General features: G+C 30.6%; 1 protein-coding gene across 3 annotated transcripts in view; it reads right to left on the bottom strand.

The window, feature by feature from the left end:
- Positions 1-14,498, bottom strand: part of LOC118187484 (sodium channel protein 1 brain-like) — a 155,893-nt gene that overhangs the window by 85,131 nt on the left and 56,264 nt on the right. For all 3 annotated transcript variants that reach the window (XM_035357722.2, XM_085820224.1, XM_085820223.1), the window contains exons 5-7: positions 10,062-10,190; positions 5,359-5,465; positions 3,904-4,010 (exon numbers count right to left, since the gene is read on the bottom strand). In XM_035357722.2, the coding sequence (XP_035213613.1) occupies positions 3,904-4,010; positions 5,359-5,465; positions 10,062-10,190 (343 nt within the window). The remainder of the gene's footprint in view (positions 1-3,903; positions 4,011-5,358; positions 5,466-10,061; positions 10,191-14,498) is intronic.

Below are 14,498 nucleotides of genomic sequence, written 5' to 3'. Positions count from 1 at the left end.
TCTAACTATATTAGGTGTAATAAATGAAATACTGAGATAACGTTTTAATTACTTTACTGAAACACATCAAAATCTTTAATTTGGATTTAAATTACTTTACAGTTAAAATTTATTTTAGCGATCACATTTTGTGTTATTCAAAAAATAATTATTTTTTGTTATTTGGTTAACAGTCTGATAAAAAATTACTTTTATATTTTTTATATAACTATAGGACTCTAGAACCGAAATAACTCGATCTGCGGCTGTGTAATAGCTTAACCACATCAAATTTCGTTTACAAATGCAAATTACCCTTCTGTTGCAAGCTTCACTGTACTTCAGCTAATGGAGCGACGAGTACAAAAGAAAAAGGGTGGACAATGAAGGTCACTGTTTTACCAATTCGATTAATGAGTACCTTGGCCATTTCGAGGCCTAAATTACTGCGAAGTGTGTCGAGAGGATGACATTAATTATGTACGTCTCTTTTTTAATCGCCGTCAGTAGGAGGAATTCATTTAGAGCCGCACGAAACATTTTTCTGTCATGAGTTACCGCAAATAAATATGCAAATGAGTCATAGATAAGTCTCAAAAGTGTCCTTAAAAGGTTGGACATAAACCCATGGCCTGTCATGGAAAAGGAAATTAGGTTAGATAGTTTTTTACCTTGAACTTCAAATTAAGCTCTAGACAAAGTGAAATCGTGGTATGGTTATAAATAATTTACTTTATCCCTGTTCATTATTCAGAGTTTTTAGAAAAAAAAATAAAAAAGTAAGTCCTCTGTTTTCACGACATGTTTCAAATCTGAAAACTGAAATTATTTCGTTTATTTTTGCTTAGAATTGTGATGCAATAATTTTTTCTTTTGTAACAAAATATTTTATTGAAAAAGGTAAGAAAATTTAATACTAACGGTAACACACTAAAACATGAACGAAGATTTGAATGTCAACTACCATTACTTTAAAATGCAATAAAAAAATATTCGTTCTCGGACCAGGAGCAAATAATTATTCTGTACGTAATATACAAGGTGAGTAGGAAATATGACAACATGTTTAAAATAAATGTACTACATTACTATACATTGTACAAAGAAATGGGAATTGATATATCAAATGTAAAACTTCCTTTTTTTTTATTTTAATTAACAGTCACGTATCCATGCTTATATCAGTCATTAAGACTGAGAATGTCCAGTGTGGTCATAAGAAAACATCCCTGTTATATGAGCCCCTAGCGGCTTATCCGCTAAACCATCGAAAAGAAAAAACACACAATGTCAAATGGATGCAATGCGTTATCTTCTGCGAAGGTATGCTCGTAGAAAACTTCTAATTCCAGTCAAATGTTTTTGCCTCTTCTCGGTTGTGCTGTCATTGGTCTTTTATAATGCTCTTCTTTGCAAATATTTTAGCCAGCATTTTTCGTCATTAGTGTATGTATCATTCGTACCGAGTATTGCCCAGAAAACCGTGACGCAGTAAGACTGGAAGTGCATGATTTTAATGCCTTCAACTATCAACGGTAGAGAAAACAACTCAGAAATCCAGAAGGTATTACCTCATTTTTCCCAGCTATAATACTCTCATCACACATGCGATCAAACGTGTAGCCGTATTTTCTGACTTATCTTGTATTACGTTAAATGCGTCATTATTAATTTCAATGGAGGTGAAAAGTTTATAAAAATTATCAGTCAAATACAGAAATGAAAGCTGCGAATCATAAACTTAAATTGTTGAGGAACGTTAACTATTGAGAGAAGCTAATACATTTTACTCTACAGGCTTGATACAAGTATGTACTATGTTCTGTCAGCTAACGCAAATGAGGCTCTACAAAGGATATTTAATATCTGATGTGAACAAGAATGTTTTAACGCTTTTATTGGTCTTAACGAGCGCTATTATTTACCAGTATGGGTTTTCAACTATATTGCATTAATATATTTTTCAGTTATAGTTATGCTGAATGTAGATATTTAAAATGCAAAAGATCAGAATAATTGAAAGGATAGACAAAACTTTTATCTTTTCTACTATATATCACGTTTAAAATAAAAATAAGAGATAACCTTGATTTACGAATAATATAATAATAATTTATCGATATTTCTTGGCAGTTATTAAACTGGAGTCAAATTGCCTCAGAAATTGAAAAACAGAGCAAAAACGAAAAAAAATTGTGATGTACGAAACTTCTCATTTTTCATTTTATTGTTCTGTTATATAATGTAGTATTATAACTAGAAAAATGTATTTAAGATCGAGCGCAAGATTGACAGCAACTTTTAGAATTCGCAATGAGCCGACCCGCAGGATTGACTAATCGCTGACTATAAACTGTCCTCTGTTATAGAGAATAATACTTTTGTAATTATACCCACTTTTGCACATTTTCAACAAAAACGTTTCATAATGGATGTAACTTCTGAAAAAAAAAAAAAAAAGAATAATCTGAAAGCTTTTAGATTTTTTATTACTCCCAAAAGTTTTTTTAACGTTTTGTGTGCAACCTGTATTTATTAAACATCATGTTCTTCCCACTTAAACCACATAAAATTCAATTCAACAGCAGTATCACTAAATATTTAAAAACAGTATATCATTAGAATTTCCGATAGACAGTTTCGCGCGCTGGAGATAAAAATGTTCTTTTCCTGTACAGTTTTGCGATTGCTCCCTTTAAAATCGTTTAGTTTGTTAATCAAAAATTCGTTAAAGTTTTACAAAATGTGAAATAGATAATAAAAGAAATTCGAGACTCAAAATTCGGGCTTTCAGGTACCTGTGTAGGATTACGTTATTCAAAATTTAATGGATCTTTTTTCACAACGCGAGAACCATACTTACATTCATGCACATTCTCCTTTATTTAATTTCTTTTAAAATGATATAGGGCAATAATATTTGGTGGCAACAATTTGAAATATGATTCAAACTTTTACAGTTATTCAAAGCAAAATTCCGTTTCTAGACTAATAGCTCTTCTGCGATAACGCTCCTTTGGGCTAAAAAGGGCAATTCTATAACTACTATTTTACTAGGGTGACTGACGAAATTTAATTTGCATTCTTCATGTCTCGAAATCGTGACTTAGGATATATATAATACTTATATATAGCATTGTTCTAACATATGTATTTTGACACAAAATCGGACATTCCTGAAATGACATACCGATGTTTTTTTCCACATTTCGATTCTACCACTCAAAATATGTTTAATATTAAAATTTCGTGAGAATTTAAATAGAATTAGAGAGGTATTTATATTTTGAAAAATGTAGTACCGAGAAATCTAAAAATCTATCTTGGGGCACGTTTTTAGTTTGCGACAAGCATAATTCACTTGTCGAAATTTCTAATTTATAGTAACCAATTTTCCTTTCCCTTTAATTGAGTACGAGGGGAAAAAAGGGGCTTTGTTTATTCTCTCAAATAATTTTAACGGAGTAAAATAATTATAATCTAAGTCCTTTTGAATATTTTTCAACAAACAGTATTGGAATTAACATCCACAAGCAAAGCTTATAAATTTTGTAGTAATATATACCGACTTTCAAGATCATGCAATTCGCGAGCTTAAAATTTCGTTAGATAATTTTGTCGAAAATAAAGTTAACAATAATACACGATGTCTTTTTCTTCATTAATGATTAAAACTCCTATTGCTTTGCTTTTGATAGATAATATTTACTCTAACAGTTGCATCTCTGTGCTTATACATACAATATTATATATGTAAGTACTTGTATACTGTCTAAAAATTCCTAGCTGATTTATTATTATTTCGGGTTTAGGAACAATTTGCTCAACTGCACTTTAAAGCCAATCTGAATGAAAATTCAGTTATAAATGTGATAAAAAGTACAGCATCAGAAGCTATGAAAGGAACTGGAATCACATTATCACCTGTAAAGCCAACAATGCAAACACCATCAAACAAAAGACTGTAAGGGTCATCACTTCGGCGAGCATTCCAAGAGAGTGTAACATGGCATTCACAATGGTTTTCAGTCCTAAAGTAAAACAAAACATAATTTTATAAACAATGTAGCTTTCAATAATTGATTTAAATAAAAAATATACATTATCGCTTCGAAGCTTAAGGAAAACAACTGTTTTTCTATTACAAGTATTTTTATGCTGCAATTAAAACATTTTAATCACAGTTCTAAAAAAGTTATATTAAAAGAACTATTTATAAAGTGTCCAGAATAGATATATTATTCTTAGACTTTTATTAAGTTATAATAATATCTGAGAACCTGAAAAAGAAATATTCAAAAACGGTACTCCAGATTTTATTTTCATATCTAATGCTGCTGTTCTTCAGAAATCATCAGAGAACTTCCACGAGTGATAGACACAAATAAACGATTACATTTTTATTAGTAAACTCATTTATTTATTTTATATTTTTAATTTGTCTTTGATTTTTTAATTATTTATTTATTTTCATTTTTATTTGCTTATCATGTATATTTCTTTTAACTGTCTTTCAAGATCCTGTCTCTTAATATTTTCTTCAATTTAGATTTATTAAATTATAGTTAAGAGCATGACGGCTATTTGCTTCCTAAGAAAAATAGGCCCGTATTTCACATTATATGTGGTGAAAGGCATGTAGTCACGAAGCATACGGGACCTGGACTTAAACCAACATCTAGTTATCTTACCAACATGGCCGCTTTGCTGGGTCTTTTTTCGTAATCATTTTAGTTAGTTTGACTTTAATTAGAATTAGAATGAATAAAGCAATTTAATCAAATTAAATTCAAAAGCTATTATATTAATTTTAAGTCAAACTATTTTTCGATTTAATTTGGCGGTTTAATTTTTGTAACACTAAAATCGTTTGCATTCGTAAGGATAAGAAAGCAATGTCACTGTTTATTAAGGTAATAATTTACCAACATCTGCCGAAGTTAATCTATTATAGTTAATAAAGTATTGTTGGGGAACGGCATCTCTATAGCTGCACAGTATAAATTGCATTCTGGCTTTGGGTATGTCGATAAGTAATAATTAACTTATTATTTATTGTTTTAAGCAATTTTAGTATGAAAATAAACTTTTATATTAGTTCTATTGGCATAAAACTTGTTTTAATATGATTTAATTAACTAAAGTAGCTCATTTTTAACGCGTAGAATATATCTTAGTGTTTATATTACATAATGTGTTCGTTTTACACAAATTCATTTTGCAACGCAACACTCACAGTAAAAGGTAGATGGCTGTGTTTACTACAGTTTTGAAATTCCTAATTCGGAATTTTTAAACAATTAGCGAATAAGAACATCATTTTTTTAAATTTAAAATTTCAAATGTTTTTCAATGCACGGAGGGGAGGGGGAATCTTACCTGGTGTTATGGAAACAGTTTTCAATGCTCTTAACACTCGAAATGTTCGAAGTCCAGATAAATTTCCAATCGCTACACCAATAGCTTGTAAACTTAGAGTGATATATCTGCAAAAGAAATCAATTTGTGCTTACCAAAATATACTATTTTTTAACACAAGTTGTTACGCTTGATCATAACAACTTATCTATGGCGATATTTTATTTTTTAATCGAATATATAGAAGATAACTGAAAACCTGTGCGTTAAAAGTAATGTAGTTAAATCTAACCTTCTAGAAATATTGACGAAATCATCGTTTTAAGATCAAATGGGCAAAATGGGAATTTTACTGCGCTCAATCTTATCTGCCACTTTAACCAACGCCTAATTAAAAAGCGAATCCTGTCTTAATTCTTTTCTATCTAACGGGATTCAAGAGCAACGTGGGCTTTCCTAATCTAAAAATACATTTAACTACTTGCTTTTTGTTTTATTAAAAGAATAAATTGCACTGTATTCAAAGAACGAATCACATCGTACTATGTTAAAATTTACATTTTCTAAGCCGAAAAAAGCAAACTTAAATTCCAGCTGAGAGCACCTTATATTTTGCCCTTCCTGAATATTTTTAAATAATGTTTTATTATTATTTTATTTAACTGAATTATGAAAAATGAACATACAATTTAAATTACACCGTACACCAAAATTAGGAAAACGAAATCGGGCATATACCAATAAGGTTTTTTTTTTTAATGTATTAAGTTAAAGCATAGACTATCTTAGAATAGAAGAAAGAATCTTAGAATTGTAAGAGTATCTATAAGAGTATCTATGCCTTTGTTGAAATATGGTAACCGGTTTTTTTCATGATTACTATATTTCCTTTACTTCGTACAAGAAAATAAAAAAAAATGCTCATCGCTTCAACAGAAAAGGGAATAAAAATTAAAATAATCTACAAAGAATGCGCTTTTGCAGCGAGTATAATAACTTTGAAAAGTAACTAAATATATAAAATAATTCAGGAGAAATTAAATAAAATCTATTATATTTACCATTTATATCCTCTTACATCTTGTCATTGAAATAAGACATCATTTAAATAACCATGTTTCAATAAATAAAAATATTCGCTATTTATTAATTACGAAGAATCAACGAAAATGTTTACTTCAAAAGTTCAATCTGAGAGAATTTTCCTAGCTAACATTTTTTGAGTATTAAATAAGGAGGATATTTGTTTTTGAGTGTTAAATTATACATTAATTTCGCTAATGGAGCATCATTACATTTTTTGCGGAAAAAAAGTGAAACTTTTTATTCCTATTAAAAAATATGATTATTACTGAATCTCCAGATAAACTTAGTATGCCAGAAAAGATTATAGATTTAGACGAACATTTTTCATTTTGAGCTATTGAATTCAGATCTTTGTTAAATAATATTTAATATTAACTGATAATATTTAATGTTAATTGAATGTTTAGAAGGGCTTAGATCACTATTGGATAAAATTCATAATGTAAAGAATGAACATACTAAAGAAATCATAAAAACATCGTCATTACATCAAAAGTACCATAATAGAAAGGCAAATGTGCATGTGATGTACTAACAATAATACTTTCAGATTTAAAAGTAGAAAAACAAAGTGAAGGGGAAATGCGTGCTAAAAATTCCAATTGCTGTTATATATTCCATCCTGTAATCATAAATGTAGCTATGGTGATAATAATAAATAGGAGATGACGCTAAAAGCCTTTGGTCATAAAATGCAGATATGTTGACATCTGTGCATCTTCCAGCTATGATTTAGAACTTGCTAGTCTAGTTAAGTATTTTCCAAATTTGCCGCACGGAAAGCAAGTATCGTAACAACACAAATACTTAATAGCAGTTGATAAATTACTTTCAATACTTTATTATATTTATATATAATATTCCTGGATCAAATGTATCGAGGAATCATGTGTTATCAATCTCAACGTTCGTGCTTATTATTATGATGGCGATTTCTTTAATAAAAAACTTCTTTAAGGATAAAAATTTAGTCAATACTTTTACCACTTTAGGATACTTTTTCAAGAAAGCTGTCTGGGCTTTTAGAAGTTTTTGATAAATTTTCGTGCATAGTCACTCTAGAATTATGCAAAACCATCAGCTTAAGCGATGAGATGAAGAAGCGAATATGCTACTGCTGAGTTGCTTTTTCTGTGCTGGATTTCATGGTTCATTTTAAATTTTACGCCATTTATTATGTTCCACTTTGGATTAATTACTGCGCCTCATAAAATTAAAAGTGTTACATTTCTAATAAAAGGAATTTAAATTTGCTTTGCTAAAAATCAAAACTAGGACCGTTTGAAAAACGTTTTCTTTCATAGTTTAGAATTTTAAAACCACTTGTTATAAGGAATTAATATGTGTGCATGTATTATTTTGCAAGTCAGCAGCATTCTAATTAATTTTATTCGATTATATACGTAAGGGTTTAAATTTTTAATTATATATTTGTTTGAATATAAGTTAATTATAAATTATTTTTGCCTGTTCTCCAATTCACAGAACAAGGTGGTTAGCTAATTTATAAAACTGCTTTATGTAACTAAATTAACTAACTTTAGAATTTACTAAATGAGCGAAATAAAAACAAGACCTTGTATATTGTTCTTTAAAAAATTATTGTGATTCTAAGTGATTAATACATTGAACGTAAAAGGAAGAACCTTTTTATTACAACATTCGCATTTAGTTCGAAGCGGGGTAAAATTATCAAGCAGAAACGGAGCAATGTAAGTAAAAACTGCTATTACGTAAAATGGCAAACTTGTGACCATATAATCTTCTCCAGCTACCAGTAATTTTTTACTAGCAGCTGTTAAAAAATATTGTGGGTTATGGAAAACCTTTGACACATATTTTTCATTCTTCTAACTGATAAGCTTCAAATTGCATATTATGATTTTTTGAACTTATAGCACAAATACTTTCTCAGGTCGAAAGGTTTTGTAAATTTAAACTACGTGCAACCAAGTTAGAAAAAGTGGTTCTAAAGTGCAACACTTGCTACTCTTTTGGAGATGGTATCTTCCTAAGATCATGTGCATCCCATCTTCTTAGGGCGGCAGACTTTATTCTCTTGAACTAATCTGTTTTTCGCATCCAAACTACCAAACTACTATAACTTGTTTTCGGCTTGATATTCTGTAGCATATAAGTCATGGCGAAAGTGTTTATGGTTTTTCTTTTCATTAATTTTCTTCTTCTTTTTCTTTTCTTCTTGTAAGGATCCCACTTCTGCTATCCATCTGAGGTTGTACAAAGTCAGGGTCCATATAGAATTATCTTAATTACAAGCATGGGCAAACATGCAAAAACGCTCCACTGTATGCATGAAGTTCATTATATACTGTACTAAAGTACTTATGTTTTTATAGAATACAAGAAGTCCTTCCTTTACGCCGATATAACCCTCAGATAGCAGTTAGTTTTTGTTTTTCCCAATGGCGAGCACTAGACGTTATAGACCTTGGCCACTACTAAGGCCAGAAGCGGTGTTCACTTTATTATGGAGGCCCCTAAAAAAGAGCCACTGTTGCCTCCTATGAACGGACAGACAATTTATATCCATGCCTTTCTCCGGGATTCAATCCCGGGCCTTTTGGTACGGCAGTGAGAGTCACTAACCACTTTCCCATCTGGGCAGCTACCAGTTACATTCTGCTCAGGAAAATGTATTCGCGATTTCTAAGTTTTCCGTCAAAATGTTTCGTTTTCTTCCAATTCCAAAGGCAGTCATAGCATAATTGCTCATGAAATTTATTTCAGGTTTTCTTCATAACCTCCATACTTCATTCTGTGTGTTGTTGAGAGACAGATAAGAGACCAGTTAATGTCACCAGGAACATGCCTTTATTTTTTGCATAATATTTCTGAAGTTCTGACTGAATATATTTTAGGCTGATTTAGTCTTGTATTTGTAAAGTCTTATTGTTGGTCACAGCAACCCAGCTAAAGGTGGCTCAGTAACCAGCAAGTATCCAGGAAAAGAAGTCTAGCATATCTTTTGCTCATATTACAGCAATTCGAAGATTCCCCCTGTTAATTTCCTTCATTTTTTCGGATTAACTTCATTTGCCATGTTTATTTTTAGCACATTCAATTCAGAACCTTTTTATGCTAGAATAGAGCTTCTGGATATAAGGTATTTCTCCCGCCTTCCTTGCGTGCCTTCCTGGTGTAGTGATCAACACACTGAGCCGGTACTTCAGGCGTCCGTGGTTCGATTCCCGCCGAAGGCGTTGCTTAAATAAAAAATCCTAATGTCTCTAGATGGAAATCTAAAAAACTTCATAACAAAAAGCAAAAAAAAATAGATTCAGAAACTTTTATTTGTCTTAGAATTCGCACAATTAGATGGTAAAATTATTTCACATTCTGAAATAATGGGCGCAAGTCTCTGTAAGGTTTATATAATCTTCCTAAAAGAAAAGGAACACCATCCCTACTCTCAGTATTTTCAGTTAGGTGCCTGATATGAGTTTAAAGATAAAATAAATGCATGTATACAAATGTCTCGTAAAACATTAATATAATAAATTAAAAATATTTTTATTAAACCATGTCATATTAAGAAACTGTATAGTTTATGAAAATTGGAAAGCTGTTACATCATATCGTGACTTACATCATATCAATCCTTAGATGATGGAACTTACCCAGCAACAACAACGATGAAATCCAGCCAGTTCCAGGGATTCCGAAGATAAGAATATTTGTTTACGATGAATCCTTTGGCGATGGTCTTGATCATCACTTCGATGGTATAGATGATAAGGAACACATATCTGCAAACAATACTCATAATTATAGAAATAGAGCCAAATGTATTTTTATCTTCCACAACAGATTTATTGATAATTTGGATAATAATGGTATTTTTAATGTCATGTAAATTTGCTAGATAATTACAAGAATTTTCTAAGAAACCATAAATTTTGCATGATTTGTATTACTAAGTGATGCAAGATTGTAGAATGAATAAATTATACACCCCGAATACTCTTCTGTTCATACTTGCAGTTTGACCTAAAAGTAATATTCTACACAATAAATGATATTGTAGATTGTAATTAGGCTCACAAATGCTATATAAATGATTTTAATTTGTAAAAGTTTAAGACTGCGCGAAATCCTGAAAATATCAGATACAGAATCCTAACAAGTAGTAAAAGAGTTCTGTTCAGGGGATTGGTGTTAACCACTTTGTATTAAACTTGTCCTGTTCCTCCTAATTCTTTCTAATTCTATTCTTTGACTTGTGTGTACTGTTTCTGAAAGATAATGCAAACTAATTAGTGAAATGTAGAAGTGCTGGACATACAAGAACAAGAACAGCTTCATTATAGCTGATATAAAACAGCTGACTGTTATTTATCCAATTAGGGTAGGTGCCCCAAGGATGTTAGAATAAATGCAGTAAGCCTCTCCGTATGCCCCGCGCATAGAAATTGAAATCATGAAACATTATGGTATGACGTCATGATTTACCAAGGCCCATGGAGGTAGGAAAGGGAGGAGGGGCCATTCTGCGCTAGAAGTGAAGCACTGCTTTGAAGCTTGGGTCACCAGACGGGGTGTTCTTTGTTTATATTCAGAAGCTCGCTTGACAAGATTCTGATAGTATTTCGACACACGACAGTTCCATAGAAATCGAAAAAGGGACACTCTCGCATGAAAGAAACATTCATAGTGTAATGGATAATAGCAATTTGTATAGTTTACTGACATTTACGCAAAAATCACATCTTGGTTATTTTTCGATAACTAACAACAGCGATTTTGATTATGAATTTGTTATATAAAATTCTAAGCTGTTGCACTACAAAAATATAGATTTTAAGAAAATTGCTAAAAGAGATCTGCCAAAATTTATTTTCTAGAAGATTTGAAAAGTTTGAAACTTGATGGCTAAATGTAAATATAAAATTATGTATGTTAAAATATTTGTAATTAGGCACATAGGTCAGATTAAGTTTTTATTAAATAGAGTAACGCACGCAAGGGCTATCTGCCTAAAGAGAGAGATGCCATCGTGGAGGAATTTTGAAGAAAAACTGACCTTTGAGTGGGTATTAAAAATAATACTTATAATTTTCATTCAAATTATATTCATATATATTTTTTATGTAAAACTTTCGGGTGTATGCTAAATTAGTGTAAATTACTTTACACGAAAAATATAGTGAATGCACAGAAATTAAAGATTTGCACATGCCGGAAATGATAAATAGGAAATATGTATGGGTATTTATGCATGTGCTTGCAAAAAGCATGTATCTGCCTTTGACAAAATACTTAAATATTCATTAAATTATTTATAAATGTATTTGAAATGAAGAATTTATTCACTTATAAACAACTGTGAAAGTACTGTGAAGAAATCTAATGATTAAATGTATCTAATTTATAATGATTATAAATGTTATCTAAATATATAATAACCTTAATATTGAATTGTAAACATAAATTGAAATCCTGTTGACAAATACGTTATAAAACTATTTAAGCAAGAATTGTTCGTATTGGAAAGCAATCTGTTAAAAGGTATTGTAAAGCAAATGCTATGAGTTGCGCACTTAAGAACGTAATAAAGAGTTTTGGAATATGTATTGTTGAAATGAAGGGTAAAAAAAAATCTGATAAGTATAATTAAAAGAATTATTCCCTTTACATTTTATGATAACTCAGTTACAAGTTTTAAATAATACTTAAAAAAAAAACTTATTTTATTCCCTTTCAGAAATGTTCAGAGAAAGTCAAATAATATTTAATACCTATTTAATTATTAGGAATTAGCGAAATACTTATTTAAAGTATTTCGCTAATTCCTAATAATTCTCTAATTTAAAATGAACCGAATAGAGCATTAATTATAAATTGACTTACATTTTTCGATTTAAAAGATGCCTCAGAAGCCAAAAAATCATGTCATATTTAAGAAAGTATTTTAGGAAGAAGCTCTATAAATAGAAAAGAAATAATGCATAATTTTAATATTAATAATACAATAAACTTTGATCTTAATTTTTGTACCTTAACCGAATAAAATCGAATTACCTTAATTTTTTTATAATGTAATTAACGAAAACTTGTGAAAATATTTCATTCAAATTAAACCATTCTGAGAAAACTGTCCTGTGAAAAGTATAGCATTTAATTCCGTTCAGAATGAAATGTTGTTTAAAAATATGTTGTTTTCACATACTTAGGACTCTGAAGTGTTGTAGAAAAAGAAAATATATACATTTATATGTATATTTGCGACGTAATTACAAAATATTTACACCCGAACGCGTCAAATCCCATAGAACTCAATGGTAAATGACCCAATGTTTTGGTCATCACGTAGGGATCGCCGGTGCTTCAGAGCAGGCTACGGAGAAACTTGTTTAGGGCGACTCCATCTTACTTCCTACCTCCATGCCATGGCCGCTGCCATAGGCGGACTTCTGCTTGATTTAATTTATATTCTAATCGGTGTTGTGTACATGTTAGCTATTCATTATTGAACGTTTATAAGTCTATCATTCTAATTTTAATACTTAACATAAATGATTTTTAACTTAGTATATAGTAAAATCACAAGGATTGAAAATAAACTTTTCAAATTTAATAAAATCTAAACGTATAAAAATGTGTAAATTGTAATTATAATACAAATGTATATATGGTAAATTCTAGAAGACCAGTGAAAGTTTTAATGGTATTTTATGTAAATTATGTCTAAAGACACTTTTCTGAGTCTGCAAATGTTAATATTTCTCTTAAAGTCAGTGTAACATTATTTAACAATTTATTTAATTATTATTATTTATTATTTAATTATTATTATTTATTATTTAACAATAAAGTGACATTACGACTTATCATGGCCGCCATATAGCGCACGGATAAGACTATAAAACATATAGTCTTATCCGTGCGCTATATGGCGGCCATGATAAGTCGTGATGTCACTTTATCAGGTTCAATGTTCCGTCTTACTTTCTTCGGGAACATGCAAGGACCTGACTCGGAACAGAGAGCTTACTAAAGCTATGTTCAATAACTGTGGGAAGTAGACAGGATACACAAGAAGGGTATACAAAACCCTTTATTTTTCTCTATTTACAATAATTTCAGTACTTCGGAATACAAAGACCCACTACTTGTGGTCTAAACGTAAGAATATAAAAATATAACTAAACTCTAACTTGACTTTGAAATAATAAACGTGGAAGATTGGCCTTATATTAACAGGAAGCCGTATGTAGTACAGAGAACTGTTAACACTACAATACGTTTAAAATTATCAAGAGGATTAAACCTCTGGCCTGGAAGGCAACCAGCAACTGAGTAAAACTTCTAAGGCAAGCGGCCTGCTTCGTCTAACTCCTTCCTCTCTCTCGCTTGGCAAAAAGCCACAACTTAAGTACTTGGCGTTCGCCAGACAAATTTTGCATAAATAAGTTAACGCTTTTAATTCTGGCCGGAAGTAGAAAATAAGAAGTGATAGTAAAGATTTGAAATAAAATAAACGTTAGTAAAACTTAAGATCCTTACATACTTCCCGCCAGAGTTAATTAATTTGAAACTGAGGTCTAAAACGACCTTGTTGAAAATTTTAGCTCTAGAATCTAACGCGAGGCCAATCTTTTACAAACATTTTTCACTAGAAACTAGAAATTTAAATAAAAGAAATTTGTTTTTACAATAGCAGCTCCCAGGACACGCAATTTTTTCATCTGTACTGCATCTAAACAGGAGCTTTTTATTCAAATCTGGTTCCTTCCAATAATCTGGAAGGAAAACTAGTTTAATGAAATGTTACACAATGAAATGGCAAGTAACATGCATATTTATATTTCTCTTAACATTCTTATTTCATTCATGACTATTTTAATTATCTCTCCCCGTGCTCTCTGACGTGTCTTGTAAAAGAACACCAAACACGAATGTGTTTATGTATACGTGTTCAACACTTCCTCCTACAATCAAAACACTAACGTGTTAAAATTCAACATACCAAGACCTCGTAACACACCCTAACTTCAACTCTAAACCCTAAAGGTACTATTCTGAAAGTGGCTAACTCTGAAGTGTAGCGTCAGAGA

This window comes from Stegodyphus dumicola, chromosome 7 (genome assembly GCF_044657685.1).
Source record: "Stegodyphus dumicola isolate Sdum_Otavi_A_Nest chromosome 7, ASM4465768v1".
In the NCBI taxonomy this organism is placed as follows: Eukaryota; Metazoa; Arthropoda; class Arachnida; order Araneae; family Eresidae; genus Stegodyphus; species Stegodyphus dumicola.
This window is presented reverse-complemented; position numbering and strand designations above follow the sequence as displayed.